At 38.7% G+C, this 18577-nt stretch overlaps 1 protein-coding gene across 2 annotated transcripts in view; it reads right to left on the reverse strand.

The window, feature by feature from the left end:
- Positions 1-13310: 13310 nt before the first annotated feature.
- Positions 13311-18577, reverse strand: part of CCDC14 (coiled-coil domain containing 14) — a 40343-nt gene continuing 35076 nt past the window's right edge. For both annotated transcript variants that reach the window (XM_055396509.2, XM_055396354.2), the window contains exon 13: positions 13311-15531. In XM_055396509.2, coding sequence (XP_055252484.2) covers positions 14607-15531 — 925 coding nt within the window. In that variant the 3' untranslated portion in view covers positions 13311-14606. The remainder of the gene's footprint in view (positions 15532-18577) is intronic.

Here is an 18577-nt window from a genome sequence, read left to right on the forward strand (position 1 = left end):
TGACCTAGAGCCAGACATCTTGGAATGTGAAGTCAAGTGGGCCTTAGAAAGCATCACTACGAACAAAGCTAGTGGAGGTGATGGAATTCCAGTTGAGCTATTTCAAGTCTTGAAAGATGATGCTGTGAAAGTGCTGCACTCAATATGCCAGCAGATTTGGAAAACTCAGCAGTGGCCACAGGACTGGAAGAGGTCAGTCTTCATTCCAATCCCAAAGAAAGGCGCCAAAGAATGCTCAAACTACCGCACAATTGCACTCATCTCACACTCTAGTAAAGTCATGCTCAAAATTCTCCAAGCCAGGCTTCAGCAGTATGTAAACCGTGAACTCCCAGATGTTCAAGCAGGTTTTAGAAAAGGCAGAGGCACCAGAGATCAAATCGCCAACATCCGCTGGATCATGGAGAAAGCAAGAGAGTTTCAGAAAAACATCTATTTCTGCTTCATTGACTATGCCAAAGCCTTTGACTGTGTGGATCACAATAAACTATGGAACATTCTGAAAGAGATGGGAATCCCAGACCACCTGACCTGCCTCTTGAGAAACCTGTATGCAGGTCAGGAAGCAACAGTTAGAACTGGACATGGAACAACAGACTGGTTCCAAATAGGAAAAGGTGTACATCAAGGTTGTATATTGTCACCTTGCTTATTTAACTTATATGCAGAGTACATCATGAGGAACGCTGGGCTGGAAGAAGCACAAGCTGGAATCAAGATTGCCGGGAGAAATATCAATAACCTCAGATATGCAGATGACACTACCCTTATGGCAGAAAGTGAAGAGGGACTCAAAAGCCTCTTGATGAAAGTGAAAGAGGAGAGTGAAAAGGTTGGCTTGAAGCTCAACATTCAGAAAACAAAGATCATGGCATCTGGTCCCATCACTTCATGGGAAATAGATGAAAAAACAGTGGAACCAGTGTCAGACTTTATTTTTCTGGGCTCCAAAATCACTGCAGATGCTGATTGCAGCCATTAAATTAAAAGACGCTTGCTCCTTGGAAGGAAAGTTATGACCAACCTGGATGGTATGTTGAAAAGCAGAGACATTACTTTGCCAACCAAGGTCCGTCTAGTCAAGGCAATGATTTTTCCCATGGTCATGTATGGATGTGAGAGTTGGACTGTGAAGAAGGCTGATCGCCGAAGAATCGATGCTTTTGAACTGTGGTGTTGGAGAAGACTCTTGAGAGTCCCTTATACTGCAAGGAGATCCAACCAGTCCATTCTAAGGGAGATCAATCCTGGATGTTCATTGGAGGGATTGATGCTAAAGCTGAAACTGCAATACTTTGGCCACCTCATGCGACGAGTTGACTCACTGGAAAAGACTCTGATGCTGGGAAAGGTTGGGGGCGGGAGGAGAAGGGGACGACGGAGAATGAGATGGCTGGATGGCATCACCGACTCTGTGGACATGGGTTTGAGTGTACTCCGGGAGTTGGTGATGGACAGGGAGGCCTGGCGTGCTGTGATTCATGGGGTCGCGGAGAGTCGGACACGACTGAGCGACTGAACTGAACTGAACTAATATGGGGAGAGGAGGTAGAGAATAAACATTCAAAAAAGCAAGAATGACAGGATCCTATGTATGTAAATTTATTGGGGTATGTATATTGCATGCATAAAGAATGCTTGAAAGGATAATCAACAATGTAACCTCAGAATGATGGGTGGGATTTACTTTCTTCTTTACATAGTAATCAAATGTTTCCAATGACCACTTTCTCTATGATTAGAAAAAAAAAAGTATTTTCACTGTAGAAAAAAGCAAAAGAAAAAGTGACTTACAATAGTAACAAAAGCTATAAGGCACCCAGGACTTAATCCCACAAAAGTTTAACAAGATCTTTAGGGAGAAAATAAATGGAGCTTTACACAATACTAATGTATTAGAGATCTCAATATAATAACAATGGTAATTCTCTAAATCAACCTATAAATTCAAAACAGTTCACCTAAAACTCAAGAGGATTTTTCATAGAACTTGATAAACTGATCCCTGAGTTCACATAGATGAGTAAAAGGCTTGGAATAGCCAAGACAATTTACAAAATGAATAATAAGAAAGGATCACCACATCAGATATCAAGACGTTATGGTAAATCAACTATATTCCAATAACATTTTTTAAAAGATGCTATGAATTTGCAATAATTAAAACAGTGCGGTATTGCACAGAGACAGATAAGACATAAATGAAACAGACTAGAGACAGTAGCAATACACCCACATATATTGTGGAACTTGGTGAGTGACAGAGGTGACATTATAGATTAGTGGGGAGGACAAGATAGCAACCAAACAGGAGTTTCTTTCCTCCTTTCAGAATCCACCCTAGAACTGCTACAGAAATCACTGGTAGGTCAATGAATAACAGAATATAATATAGAAACAAGAAACGTTCAGGAAGATAGGAAGAGGCTGTGTTTCAAATGCATATGGGAAATGGTAGACTAGAATAGAAGATGGCAGGTGGAGGATGGGATGTAGAAATATAGTCTCATTATACATTCTTCCCTCCTCCATACTGTTCCGGGCAAGTCACTGCTCACCTCATCACTTCTGTGGGGCAGAGGAAGAGTAATGCCAGCACAGTGCCATTGGATATACATACAGCATATGGCACAGCTGGAATCTGGCTGGTGGGGAGCAGCTAACAACAGGTGCAGATCAGTGTCTTAATTCTGAGCAGCCTTAATTCTTATTCTAATCCCAAGGAGGAAGCTTTTGTAAAAGAGCAGAGCTGAGAGAGGAAATACAGAACAAGTCAACTAACATGGGTAGGTAAGTAGGGAGTGATCAAGTCCAGACTGAAACAACAGAAGTCATCAGTGCAGGGAATATTTCCTACTGCTGTACCACTCCATGACACCAGACACCATCTATGAACTAATGAGGGTCTAAGGCAGGATTTCAGTCTCCTCAGCCAGGTATACATGACCTGTCTAGGTAGCTAATATTCCCAAGGTAATATGGGCTTACAGGGGGAAAGAATGATACAAACAAGGTACACATGCTTAACAGTCCATGCTAAAGGAAATAACCGATGGACCAGACAGACAAGAATATAAAATACACACAATAAATATGATTAACAAGATAAGAGTTTGGGAAATATGAAGCAGAAATAAACAATTATATAGAAGAACTATGTTACTAATGTTAACAGTTCAAGTTAAGAATCTAATAAATTTATCAGCGTGCATGTGTGCTCAGTCACTTCAGTTGTGTCCATCTTTTTGCGACCCTATGGACTAAAGCTCACCAGGCTCCTCTGTCCATGGGATTCTCTAGGCAAGAACACTGGAGTAGGTTGCCATGCCCTCCTCCAGAGGATCTTCCCAACCCAGGGACTGAACCTATGTCTCCTGTCTCCTGCATTGGCAGGCAGATTCTTTAAAGCTGAGCCACCAGGGAAGTACAGTTTATCAGCAGAAGGGGATAACTGAAAAGCAAATTGTAATATCAGGTCAAGAAACCTTCCCTGGGAGAGTTAAGAGTAGGCAGAAATGTTCAAAGTAAGAAAAAAGTTAAGTGACAGGTAGTTTTGGAGTAAAAGCTTAATATGAATCAAAGTAGAGAGAAAAACAAATTACAAGGAAACCTTTGAAGAAATAATGACTGATAATTTTCCAGAATTAGAAAAAAGATGTAAGATCACTGATTTAAAGAGCTCATAGAGCATTAACAGGAGACATTAAGAACAGAAACAAAACGCTGTAATATTCATTAGAGTGAAATTTAAGATCAAAGCCAGAGAAAATTCTAAAGGCTTCCAGAGAGAAAACTGTTATCCCCTTGAAAGTAACAAGGATCTGCTCCATGATAGTCTTCTTCATAGCCTCTGGGAGCCAGAAGGCAATGGCGTACTGTGCAAAGCACTGAAGGAAAGCAAGTTCAAATCTAGGATTTTATATCAAAACTGCTCTTTTAAATTTGATTTTCCCTCAAAAATTATTTTATTTAAAAAAAATTGATTTTCCCTTACTTTCAATTTTGCCTTCATTTCTGAAGTGGCCTAATTTTTTCCTTCCATCTCTTGCCTAAACTCTGCCAGCTCCTGCTTCATTTCCTTCTGCTGCCTCATCACCTTGTCCCTGAGTATTTGCTTTCCTGTTCAATGTTATTGATTTGAATACATAGTTGTTAAAATCAGTTTTAAAAGTTCATGGTCAAATATTTAGTCAAAACTTCTGTCTCCTCGTTTTCCCCACAAATGGCATTTGTACTCCTTTTGTCAGTTTTGATTTCTACAAACAGGGAAAAGATAACCTTACAGTTCCATCCTCACATTGAAATCCAATGGAAACTATTGTTTAAATGTGAGGGTGAAATTAAAAGTCAAGTCCTCAGAGAGTCACAACACAAAAATTCTCTCTGAAAGTGTTCTCATCTAGAAGAAAGTATATACAGAGGGTACTAAGAGATGAGTATCAGAGGCAAAGAGAAAGAACAGTAATCCCACACTAACATTCTATGGGACCCCACATGGTGTGAATGTCCATCAGGGCTGTGTGTCTAGCTCTCTTGGCGTTGCAAACCTCCTCCTTGGAAGCTGTGGCATTTTGAGTTGGATAGAGTCTCTGAGATCATATCTCCTCATTTGGCAGGTCCTGGGGCTCTAGGTCTTCAGAGGCACACTTTATCTTGTCTTTAAATGCTCAGTGTGGCACACACCAGACAGCTAATATATTACTTTCTGAAGGTCACACAGACCATGAAGACAGACTCACTTGGTCACCTGACTCCCAATCCAGGGTTCATTCTCTTCTAATGCACCGTCATTAAAATGAACTATCCCATAGACCATTGAACATATCCCATAGAATGTTGCCAGTTCCAGTGTCTTATATTCATCAATGAGATATCATGACCTTTTCTCAAACTTTAGCCAAGAATACAAAACTCTAAATTCTCAGGCTCTTTCTGGGTAAGTTATGGGACAAGAGGAGATGCTTTACGTGTTAGTCTTCCATTAATACAGAAATCTGACCACATGGGCTTTTAGACCAGTTGGGAAAGGAGTGGAGGCAAGGGGAGGGGGTGGGGAGAGGTGATGACAAGTGCTCTAAGCCTCCAGTGAAAAAAGTGATCATTAGCTTTGTGGCAGGGGAAGGGTGAAGAGGTGGCATATAGGTCACTGTTCTGAATGGTGAGGATCTACTTACTCAAATATTTATTGGCTTGTTCTACTTTGTGTCTCATCTTCCATCAATCTATCTCCCTATTCTAAAATAACAAGTCTGATAGTACTGACCTAAAAAAGAAAAAAAAAAAAGATTTTCTCTCCATCCATTGAGGCTCTGGATTTAAATTTTATTTTTCATTTACTCCTTTCTTCTTGCCAAACCACAAACTACTACCCTCCAAAAGGGTCTGTTCTGCTAGTTTTGGAGCTGCCGACTTTTAAAATACTTGATTCTGATCTCCAACCCCATTCTGGGCCTGGAGCTCAGCTCACAGCCAAGTAAAGAATAATCTGGAAAGGATGGTGGGATGAAAATATGTACCTTGGCTGTGTGCTCCCTAGTGAGCAGTGGACAACATTTCTATTTTAGATTCGAACAATTGTGTAAGTCTCTGGCTCAAAAGGGGACCATGTTTTCCTCCTTGATAGCTTGTGATACTTCTACATGTCTCCTTGAGATCTCCATGGAAAATGAGCTCTCTTTCTCTCCAGCTGAAAGAAGATAGTGCTGGGGTCCTGATAATGTCCAAACTCCCTGTGAATGCCAGTGCTGTTGAGAGAAAACCTAATGAAACTTCTAACATCTACTTTAAAAAACAAGTTTAAATAATGACTTTTGATGGAAATGACCAAGTGATAGGTGGGAAAATTGTCTTACTATCATTACGCTGCATGTTAAACAGACTTTAAGAACACTGTATCTTTCATAAAGCAAAAATGAACCTTAAATGTTTAGTATACTATACACACATATATACATGTATACCGACTACATATAATGTGATCATTACCAACTATTATAGTGTCAAAAATTGCAAAGCATTTTCACTTATCTTATTCAGTCCTAATGATAAATTACAGATGGAATTCCTTATTTTTGGACCATGCCAGTAGAGACAGAATGGCATACAGAGTCAAACATGACTTAGTGACTGAGCATGAATGCAATATTCCATTGTGTATATATACCACATCTTAAGTCAATCATCTGTTGAAGGGCACTTGGGTTGTTTCCATATTTCAGCTCTTCAGTGCTGCTATGAACATTAGGGTACAATCTTTTTAAATTAGTTTTCATCTTTTGCAGATATCTTTGCAGAAGTTGGATTGCTGGATCATATGGTAATGCTCTTTTTAGTTTTAAGGAATCTCCATACTGTTTTCCATTGCTACACCAATTTATATTCCCACCAACAGTATAGGAAGGGTCCCTTTTTTCCACTCGGTGAGAGCTCTTTAAACTTCATAAGTCACAGATGGTGTACACCATCCTCCAGTATTCAAAGTGCAACTACCTTTATTCCTCCTGCAAATCAGTGAAGTAGGCTGGTAGGATAGATTACCCTTGTACTGGTGACAGAGAACACACCAGAGAGGCTGAAATGTAAACTGCTATATGCATCAACAGAGGAATACACAAGGTACAGTAGTGGTACTGTGGGTTTGAAGAATGAGTACAAATTTGTCAGGAGCTGGGCAAAAGGGTGGTCTAGACAAAAGGTGCACCTGGTATTTTCCCAGTAGTAGGTATCACTATGAAAAATATTAGGGCATGAGAGTGAGATAGAAGACTTTCATAGATAGAAGCCTTTTCAAAAACTAATTTTAAGCCCTTCAGAAGTCCCTTAGATCTTACGATATCTGGTAATTCTCTGGAAGGTTCTACTCAGGCCAACTGCTTTACATAAAACAGACCAGTTCTCTACACACAATCAACCAAAACGTCAAAATATAAGTGATACATAGAACCTTTTTTTTTATTTAATTGGAGGCTAATTACTTTACATTATTGTATTGGTTTTGCCATACATTGACATGAATCTGCCCCGGGTGTACATATGTTTCCCATCCTGAACCCCCCTCCCACCTCCTTCCTCTCCCATCCCTCTGGTTCATAGAACCTTTTTAAAACAGCAACTCTGAGCAGAAAGAAATCAAGAATTAACAGATTTGAAAAATGGTTAAGGGAGTGTTAGCCTGCAAATAATTCAACTAGTGGTATGCTTAAATTTTAGCCTCCTTAAAATAATTTTTGAGAAACGGCCTCTAATAATTAAAACTTTGGCCAATTCTGTCATTTTTATGCCCTTACATCGTGTTTTTTCTTCACAGCACTTATACTTTGTGTCAACATAAACTCCTTGGAAATGGAGAATACCTGTCTTGCTCACTGTTTTCTCAGAGCCCAGAATAGTACCAGACATATATTAGAGCTCCATTTAATTTATTCATTAAATGAGTGACTCTCTAGCTGATGGGACTGCCCCGCAGTATAAGCAGTAGATATATACTTCATTGAGAAGGCAATGGCAAGCCACTCCAGTACTCTTGCCTAGAAAATCCCACGGATGGAGGAGTCTGGTAGGCTGCAGTCCATGGGGTCGCTAAGAGTCAGACATGACTGAGCGACTTCACTTTCACTATTCACTTTCACACATTGGAGAAGGAAATGGCAGCCCACTCCGGTGTTCTTGCCTGGAGAATCCCAGGGATGGTGGAGCCTGGTCAGCTGCCGTCTATGGGGTCGCACAGAGTCGGACACGACTGAAGCGACTTAGCAGCAGCAGCAGCAGCAGCAGCATATACTTCATTATGATTTGGTTACATATGCTTTCTATATAACTAGAATTTGCAATTCTACCCTACTTTCTATGTAGTTGAAGCAGGCCTTTGTAACTTTTAAGACACTTGACATAAATGCCTCCATTAGTAAAAAGGAAAGATTTCTGGATAATTCACTAAACTCCAAGGGTGGCAAGAGAAGAACATGCACCAAGTACTTTGGCATCTTTAGCCCTGATCCTCCAATCCCTACAGTTGGTCAAATAGAATCAGATTCTAACTTGCATCTTCAAAGCTATTTACAAATACCGAATCCATTATAACAGTTTGTACATTACCTCCACAGGTCCAAGAAAGGACCATAGGAATAGTGACAAGATAGTTCCTTCCTACTCAAGAACCAGTATCTATCAGGAGACACTGAATTCATCCTTCCAGAAATTAGGAGACACGCCATGTGCTTTTCACATTTCCTGGGTTATCAGAAAAGGTTTTGTGAAAGCGCTGGGACTTGGAACTAGAATAAGATGGTGAGAAGGCAGTTATAATTCCCAGTGTAAGGATCAGAACTACTGAAAATGGGCTCTCCCACTCTTTTTAGCCCACTCTCCGATCAGTACCATTTAGCAACTTACATTAGAATTTGTTAACTTTGAACTTAACCAAGAAATTGATTTTTCATTTTAGACAGTGCTTGGTGTGACCTGAACTGACCAAATTAAAAACTTTGGTGTCATCTTTGATTTCTCCTTCATTTTCAATTAAGTCATCAAGCCTACTGAAAAATTTTCAATTTTTCTCTCCTTTTTCATTCTTACTGCTAAAGACTTATCAACTTATGTCTGGACTACTACAGCAGCTTACTAAATGGCCCCTAGCCTCTCTCTCCTCTAATCCTTATTTACCATTACTCTATGCGGTTTTAAGAACAATTTCATCTGGTGATCCTCAATTTAAAAACAAAATTAAAAAACACCCCCAAGATAACCCTTACACCCAATGATTTCATAATGTGTAATGGTCATTCCTTAGTCTAGAGCTCAGGAAATTCTACAATGTGACCCCAGCTCTTCTAAGTTGTGTTACCATCATCTAGTACTACCATTATCATTTAGCAACTTCAGCTCCTCTATTTTAACCAGATTGGTGTACGTAACAACCTCTTAATATACCACTCAACCCCCACATTTTGGTAATACTGACTTTACCTGGGAATAACATTTTGAGGATATTTATAGAATTATCCAAATCCTATGCATTATTTAAGATCCAAAGGAATCTTCTTCTCTTCTAGGTCTTTCTCTACCATTTTGGCTTTGGGCTTCCCCAGTGGCTCAGGAGCAGTAGGGGTGCTTGGCTGGAGCAGCTGTGAAGAGATACCCCACATTCAAGGTAAGAGAAACCCAAGAATGACGGTAGGCACTGAGAGAGGGTATCAGAGGGCAGCAGACTGAAACCACAGTCACAGAAAACTAGCCAATCTGATCACACAGACCACAGCCCTGTCTAACTCAATGAAACTAAGCCGTGCTGTGTGGGGTCACCCAAGATGGATGGGTCATGGTGGAAAGGTCCGACAGAATGTGGTCCACTGGAGAATGGAATGGCAAACCACTTCAGCATTCTTGCCTTGAGAACCCCATGAACAGTATGAAAAGGCAAAAAGATAGCACACTGAAAGATGAACTCCTCAGGTCGGTAGGTGACCCATATGCTACTGGAGATTAGTGGAGAAATAACTCCAGAAAGAATGAAGGGATGGAGCCAAAGCAAAAACAACACCCAGTTGTGGATATGACTGGTGATAGAAGCAAGGTCCGACGCTGTAAAGAGCAATATTGCATAGGAACCTGGAATGTTAGTTCCATGAATCAAGGCAAGTTGGTAGTGGTCAAACAGGAGATGACAAGAATGAACGTCAACATTCTAGGAATCAGTGAACTAAAATGGACTGGAATGGGTGAATTTAACTCATGACCATTATTTCTACTACTGTGGGCAGGAATCCCTTAGAAGAAATGGAGTAGCCATCACAGTCAACAAAGGAGTCCGAAATGCAGTACTTGGAAACAATCTCAAAAATGACAGAATGATCTCTGTTTGTTTCCAAGGCAAACCATTCAATATCATGGTAATCCAAGTCTATGCCCCGACCAGTAACGCTGAAGAAGCTGAACGGTTCTATGAAGACCTACAAGACCTTTTATAACTAACACCCAAAAAATATATCCTTTTCATTAAAGGGGACTGGAATGCAAAAGTAGGAAGTCAAGAAACACCTAAAGTAACAGGCAAATTTGGCCTTGGAGTACAGAATGAAGCAGGGCAAAGGCTAATAGAGTCTTGCCAAGAGAATGCACTGATCATAGCAAACATTCTTTTCCAACAACACAAGAGAAGACTCTACTAGATGGCCAACATCACTAATGGCCAACACTGAAATCAGACTGATTATATTCTTTGTAGCCAAAGATGGAGAAGCTCTATACAGTCAGCAAAAACAAGACCAGGAGCTGACTGTGGCTCAGATCATGAACTCCTTATTGCCAAATTCAGACTGAAATTGAAGAAAGTGAGGAAAACCACTAGACCATTCAGGTATAAATCAAATCCCTTATGATTATACAGTGGAAGTGAGAAATAGATTCAAGGGATTAGTTCTGATAGACAGAGTGCCTGATGAACTAAGGATGGAGGTTCATGACGTTGTACAGGAGACAGGGACCATGACCATCCCCAAGAAAAAGAAATGCAAAAAAGCAAAATGGCTATCTGAGAAGGCCTTACAAATAGCTGTGAAAAGAAGTGAAAAGCAAGGGAGAAAAGGAAAGATATACCCATTTGAATGAAGAGGTCCAAAGAATAGCAAGGCGAGATAAGAAAGTCTTCCTCAGCAATCAGTGCAAAGAAATAGAGGAAAACAATAGAACGGGAAAGACTAGAGATCTCTTCAAGAAAATTAGAGATTCCAAGGGAAGATTTCATGCAAAGATGGGCTCAATAAAGGACAGAAATGATATGGACCTAACAGAAGCAGAAGAGATTAAGAAGAGGTGGCAAGAATACACAGAAGAAATGTACAAGAGATCTTCACGACCCAGATAATCACAATGGTGTGATCACTCACCTAGAGCCAGACATCCTGGAATGTGAAGTCAAGTGGGCCTTAGAGCATCACTATCAACAAAGCTAGTGGAGGTGATGGAATTCCAGTTGAGCTATTTCAAGGCCTAAAAGATGATGCTGTGAAAGTGATGCACTCAATATGCCAGTAAATTTGGAAAACTCAGCAGTGGCCACAGGACTGGAAAAGGTCAGTTTTCATTCCAATCTCAAAGAAAGGCAATGCCAAAGAGTGCTCAAACTACCTCACAACTGCACTCATCTCACATGCTAGTAAAGTAATGCTCAAAATTCTCCAAGTCAGGCTTCAGCAATACGTGAACCGTGAACTTCCAGATATTCAAGCTGGCTTTAGAAAAGGCAGAGGAACCAGAGATCAAATTGCCAACATGCTGGATCATCGAAAAAGTAAGAGAGTTCCAGAACATCTATTTCTGCTTTATTGACTATGTCAAAGCCTTTGACTGTGTGGATCACAACAAACTGTGGAAAATTCAGACCACCTGACCTGCCTGTTGAGAAACCTGTATGCAGATCAGGAAGCAACAGTTAGAACCAGACATGGAACAACAGACTGGCTCCAACTAGAAAAGGAGTACGTCAAGGCTATATATTGTCACCCTGCTTATTTAACTTATATGCAGAGTACATCATGAGGAATGCTGGGCTGGAAGAAGCACAAGCTGGAATCAAGGTTGCTGGGAGAAATATCAATAACCTCAGATATGCAGATGACACCACCCTATGGCAGAAAAGAACTAAAGGAGCCTCTTGATGAAAGTGAAAGAGGAGAGTGAAAAAGTTGGCTTAAAGCTCAACATTCAGAAAACTAAGATCATGGCATCTGGTCCCATCACTTCATGGCTAATAGATGGGAAAACAGTGGAAACAGTGGCTGACTTTATTTTGGGGGGCTCCAAAATCACTGCAGGTGGTGATTACAGCCACGAAATTAAAAGATGCTTACTCCTTGGAAGGAAAGTTATGACCAACCTAGATAGCATATTGAAAAGCAGAGACATTACTTTCCCAACAAAGGTCCATCTAGTCAAGGCTATGGTTTTTCCAGTGGTCATGTATGGTGGACTATAAAGAAAGCTGATCACCGAAGAATTGATGCTTTTGAACTGTGGTGTTGGAGAAGACTCTTGAGAGTCCCTTGGACTGCAAGGAGATCCAACCAGTCCATCCTAAAGGAGATCAGTCCTGGGTATTCACTGGAAGGACTGATGTTGAAGCTGAAAAGAAACTCCAATACTTTGGCCACCTGATGTGAAGAACTGACTCATTGGAAAGACCCTGATGCTACGAAAGATTGAAGGAGGAGAAGGGGACAATAGAGGATGAGATGGTTGGATGGCACCACCGACTCAATGAACGTTGAGTTTGGGTAAACTCCAGGAGTCAGTGATGGACAGGGAGGCCTAGCATGCTGCGGTTCGTGGGGTTGCAGAGTTGGACACGACTGAGTGACTGAACTGAACTGAGTGGTTCAGTGGTAGAATCCACCTACAACGCAGATGTGGGTTTGATCCCTGTGTCAGGATCAAGACACAGGATACCTGTGTCTTGGAGGTAGAGATGGAAACCCACTCCTATATGCTTCCTGGGAAAATCCCATAGACAGAGGAGCCTGGCAGGCTATAGTCCATGGGGTTGCAAAGAATTAGACATGACTGAGCACAGTTCATACTTGCTTGCTACCATATTGGGGCTTCTTTCTACTTTAAATTTCTATGGAACTTATTGTCTATTCCATCAACTTTGCTAGGATCATATTCCATCTTAAAATCTAACCAAATTCTCTCACGCTTTTTTGGTATGTATGTGTCTTTTACCAAATAAACAGTAAGCTCCTGGTAAAGGTCCCTTGGCGACTTCCCAGTCTGTGTTATTCAACCAAATTATTAATCCTAGTTAACTGAACCCTTAAAGTTTTCTTTGCATGTAAAGATACCCATCTTATATGAAGGGTAAAAGAGGATGATCTTATTGAAAATTCCATGATAATTTTAAGAATTTACTTTTGCATATGCATAACAACTGAATATGATGGCAACCCACTCCAGTGTTCTTGCCTGGAGAATCCCAGGGACGGGGGAGCCTGGTGGGCTTCCGTCTATGGGGTCACACAGAGTCGGACACGACTGACGTGACTTAGCAGCAGTAGCAGACAGGTGACACAATTTCCTTCCTTGCTTTACTATTTTGTATTTCTGAACTTACTTCTCAACTTATGTGTTCAAGACTTGTGACCTACTACCTCCACATAAACTAAGGAATTAACTTATGAATACTAGAAGAAATTATAAACAATAAATAATTCTGTGAAAACAGCTTAAAATTCATTTAATATTTAAGCCTAAGAAATCTCTTTCTATAAAATCTGAACATGTTAAAAGAGACTCTATCTGGGTCTGTAGACGTTGTAGCCCCAACACTTAAAAACAGCAGGAGGTGGTTCTGGGATCAGCAGAACACTCTAATGCTACAGCCTGCCCAAGCACTAAATAAAATGACACCAGGCAGGTGACTTGTATGAAGTATCAGTCATAGCACAATATGCAGCTTTCTAAGGGTTAAAATGTGCTATTTACATGGAAGGAGATAACACCAAGTAGTTAGGCAGTGCTAGTTTAGAGAAGCAGAGACCAACATAATCCATATTATTTACAGAATAGAGAATGCTCTCAGCTAAAGTGTGGGGGAAAAAAAAACTGGTCCAGAAAGGCAGAATTACAATCAGTACAAGATTTATAAAATCCATCATGTTTAAATACAGTGAAAAAAACAAACATTTATTTAAAAAAAAAAACAAATTTACAAAACCAAAACTTAGCATTTTTAAAATTAGTCTGACTTTACTTTTTAAAGGTCTTCAGTGTATCTGTGACAAAAATAAATAAAAGTGCTAAAGTGTTAATAAATGATATGCTAACTTAGGATGTTATCTGTATTTTTTAAGACCAATCAATGTTCAATTATTTTTTTATGGAGATACTCGTGCTTTTTCTCTTAAATGTTTATATGTCTCACCAACACCACCAGCCTGTAGCACAGAACATAACACATTAAAACACAATGCCATTAAAAAACAAACAGGAATCCTGAAAGAGAAAAGAAACTCCAGAGACTCCCTTCCCATTATCCTTTAGAACAACCAGAAATTCCTTCCAACCTGCATTCTTAGGCCAGAAGAGTAAGAATAAACTCTAATAAATAAACACTAAATTTTATTTATAATACAGTATTTTTCTAGTAACACACAACATTCTTCTCTTAACAATTAGAGAAGTCATCTTGTTTTTATAAGCTCTAGTGTCAATATCGGAGAAGGCAATGGCAAGCCACTCCAGTACTCTTGCCTGGAAAATCCCATGGATGGAGGAGCCTGGTGGGCTGCAGTCCATGGGGTCGCTAGGGGTCAGACACGACTGAGCGACTTCACTTTCACACATTGGAGAAGGCAATGGCAACCCACTCCAGTGTTCTTGCCTGGAGAATTCCAGGGACAGAGGAGCCTGGTGGGCTTCCATCTATGGGGTCACACAGAGTCGGACACGACTGAAGTGACTTAGCAGCAGTGTCAATATAGTCCAATGATAAATTTATTATTCACATAATTTATTTCACACATAATATAAAACTTTTCTCTAAAGAAATTTAAAATTTACATTCAATGTAGCCAAGTTCTATTCTTAAAAACAACTTCTCCTTTCTTCTGAGTTTACTTCTCCAGAAGGCCAGTCCTTAAGGACTTCTGGAGTCTAGCAATGTTGGCATCCAGTGCCGCAAGGCCATTTCGGAAGTCTTGCTCATCCCGAGACGTGAATGTGGAAAAAGAAGAGATGCTCCAGTCAGAAGTTAAGTCAGAATTTAAAAAGCTACCATCAGAGACTGCACTGCTTTTCACTTGAACTTTGCTGTTCTGACAAGGGGAGGGGCCGTGACAGGCCACCAAGTCCTCTTCAATGGCAGGAGGGATTTTGCAAATGGCTTCCTTTATTTTCTTGAGGAGTTGCTTGTCCTCCATTTCAGCTGTTCTGGAAAGTTTCTCAGGTGCATCTTCTTCCTTTTTGCAAGAGGAACAAACTCCAGGTGCACACAGTTTATTTTCTTTTTCAGCAACAAGTCCACTGACTGGTTGCGGTGGAGCTACACTGATCTGGGCCTGGGGGGATAATCTCTTAGACAGTGGTGCTTTCTTTTTAGGAGTGCTTCTAGCAAATGGAATGTAAATTGTTTTATCCAAATTATGCTCATCTTCTACTAAGGTTGTAATTTCACTTTCCTCCTCAGAATCCCGTTTTGAAAGGGCAGGAACAATTCCAGGGGCTGATACCTCCTCCACGCTCCTAGTATTACTATGCTGAGGGCCTCTGGAGGGCAGAACATTTTCATAAGGTCTATCTGGAACCATGTTTTCCTCATTGTCAATTGTAGAACGAGGCTCTGAATGTGTAATAAGAGTGTGATCTGGTTCTAACTTACTTAGGTAGCTCATTATGGAAGTGTGAGCAGGGATCGGGTCATGTAGATGTTGCTTTTCATAAATGTTCAGAAGTGATTTGGTAAGATTATTCCCAGGCTTGCAGCGAGCAGTGTCCATACTAAGATCTGAGAGAAGCTTTGCCATACTGCTCTGTAAAGTTCTGTTAAGAAGAATTTAGTACACTAATTATTTCTTTTTACCCATTTCTTTCATTTACTTACATATTCCTCTCATCTTTAAAAGAAAGTATCTGAGGCAAGCACCTGGTTCTTAATATGGAAAAAAGCAACTAAAAGCACAAAATCACAGAATATGCTCTGGAAAGAGTAAATTAAAGTAACAAATGATAAAAGATCTTAGTCTGCATAAAATCTAATACTATTATATCTAAAAATGGAGGCTCAGAAAAAAATTTTATATTAAGGTAGAGAGCTTAATTCTTGAGCAACACTGCAAAATGGTAAATATACTACCCATTTGTTAGTGGATTGTGTTAGTAACTATTACTCTACATTCAAAACATATATGGAAAGGATATTGAAACAATACTGGTGAAAAAAAGGATACTTGGACATAATTATTATTTTTTTTAATATTTCAATAGACATAATTAAATTATCTAGTATAATTAGGTATAACTGACAGCTGGACTCTGGGAAAGTGTGATGCAAGGAAAACCACACAGGGTTTGAAGTCAGGCAGAAATTGATTCATATCCTAGCTATTGCTAGCTGTGATCTTGAGCAAGCTCCTCAACTGTAAAAATGAAGATAACTACGTCACATTTAGAATGAACATTAAATAAGATAAAATAATAAAAAGTAAGGGTAAAGTGCTTAGCACAGATTCCATCTGGTGACAGCTTTTATTAGTAGTCCTCTTAAAACCATTTTATACCAAGACCTTAGTTTATTTGAATGGAATCATATATATTCTTAAATATAGATAAGAAAAAGGAACACACCAATTTAAAAAGAAGATACAAAGAACATTAACAGGTACTTTTAAAAGATTACAATGAGTCAATAAGTATGTTTTAAAGTTTGACTTTTGTCAGAGAAATTCAAATTTTTAAAATACGATTTTTTTTGGCCTATCAAGCTAACATAGGAAAATAAGAATATCCATTGTTAAAAAGGCTTGGAGAGGCAAAGTGGGAGTGTACACTCTCCTAGCAAAATAGCATTATATCAGAAATCTTAAAGATTTTTATATCCCACACCTTTAGACCACCAAGTTGCACTTCTAGGAATTTAACCTACTGATATTCACCAATAGGCTGCACCCAAAGATATATTTACAAAGATGTAATTTATAACAGAAAATTGATTAACTTATATCTTTATCTTCAAATACTGTGGACTGATTCAGGTAAATTACAGTCTTACTACATCATGGCCATTTTTTATAGTCATTTGTAAAGAATATTTATTGATAGGAAAATGTTCATTATACAAGGTTAAATTTAAAAGAGTAGGCCATAAGCAACACAGTAACAATACTATTTTTGTAAAAACAGTTATACACGTCCAAATAAAATACTAAAAGGAAATCTCTGTATGAAACAGTTAGCAGTGATTATATTAATATATTTGGATATAGAATGAGTGATTCTTTTCCTACAAAAGGAAAAAAAAGTTCTTTCCTAACCTGGCATATACTGTCATCTTAAATATGCTATGTCTTGAGTTCTGATTGCACTTCAAATGGCAATGGCTGAAGCCACTTTTTTCCACACCTCTTTCAAGAAGCTAATGAGCTACTATTAAAAGATAAAAAGTATGCTATAGAAACCATCTTTAAAGAAGTGCTGTAATGAATAATGACCACTAGTTAATTCAACCAGACAGCATACTGACATTTTTATTTTCATTTATTTTTAGAAAAGAAATCCTTATGTTGAAGTTCCTTTTCAGGCTTAAATAAAAATATTATCTTTGCTCTGTACAAAATTCACAATACAGAAAGGGACATGTAATAAGAGTTTAATCTCTGGAAATTAAATGCAATCATTAAGTTTCTCATGTGTAAACAAATGTGACTTACCACTGTCTTTGAAATTAAAAGAAAAATCTCTGTAAATAAAGAAATAAAACTATGCCAAAATTTTAAAGGAAGCAATACAAGCACCTAAATAGCTACAAAATAGATATATCTGTGTTTCTAGTACATGAGACTCAGCTAAACATAATGATTTTTAAAGCTTGGGAAACTGGTGCATTTATAAAACTGTAAAGTCCTTTCTTGGCTATTTATAAAACTATACTAATTTAAATAAATATCAGCACCTGTAAGAGTGCTCTTAGAAACTATCCGAAGAATATTTACTACTTATTTACTGAAAAATATATTAATTTTCCTCACATTTTAATGGTACTACAACATGCATTCTAGTAAAATCTAAAAAAAGTAATAAAGACGTATTTTAAAAAATATGGAAAGTTGGAGAAGAAATGGTTTAGGAAATTTAACACGTGTATGTGAAACTTCTAGCTCCATTATCCCTTCCCAGTAGTCTGAGAAAGGCATTTAAAATTTTCGTCAAGTCTCTTGAGACTATTTAACACATGCAAAAAAAAAAAAATACACACACACACACAGACACACAGACACATACATATCTGACTGAGGTTACCTGGCTATAGGAAAAAGAGATGGGGCAGGCGAACATGAAGATTTATCTGTAATGTCAAGTGTTGTTGACTTATGCTCTAATGTTAGAAATAAAATGTAAATTGTCACAGCAGCAGCAGCAGCAGCAGTACTGGGGATAGTCCTAATTAACTGAATCGCCTATAGTAACACCAAACACATTACAAGTCACCAATGTGGGTGAATTCTGACAACCAAGCTCAAACAGTATTTTTTGTCTGTTTTGCTCTTAAAAGGCAATCTGGTCTAAATAAATCCTAGCATTTTTCTGGACATTTCTTAGAAATAAAATCATTAAAAAAAAAAAAGAAAGAAAATCATAAAATACGTGGTTTTTGTGATTAACTTCTTTTACCATAAATACTTCAAGATAACAAAGTTTTTACCCTAAATTACTCCTCAGAAAAGAGAAGATGTTTTTCTTTAGAGACCTTATAAAGATTTTCATAAGAAGGGCATCCTCATAATTAACTTGGAAAAAAGAGTGGTATAACCCAATATTCCAGAAACTCTGACTAGAGCCTAATTAACACTACACGGATACAAGAAGTACA

This window comes from Moschus berezovskii, chromosome 1, assembly GCF_049115385.1.
Source record: "Moschus berezovskii isolate FMDL1 chromosome 1, NW_MosBer_1.0, whole genome shotgun sequence".
Taxonomy (NCBI): Eukaryota; Metazoa; Chordata; class Mammalia; order Artiodactyla; family Moschidae; genus Moschus; species Moschus berezovskii.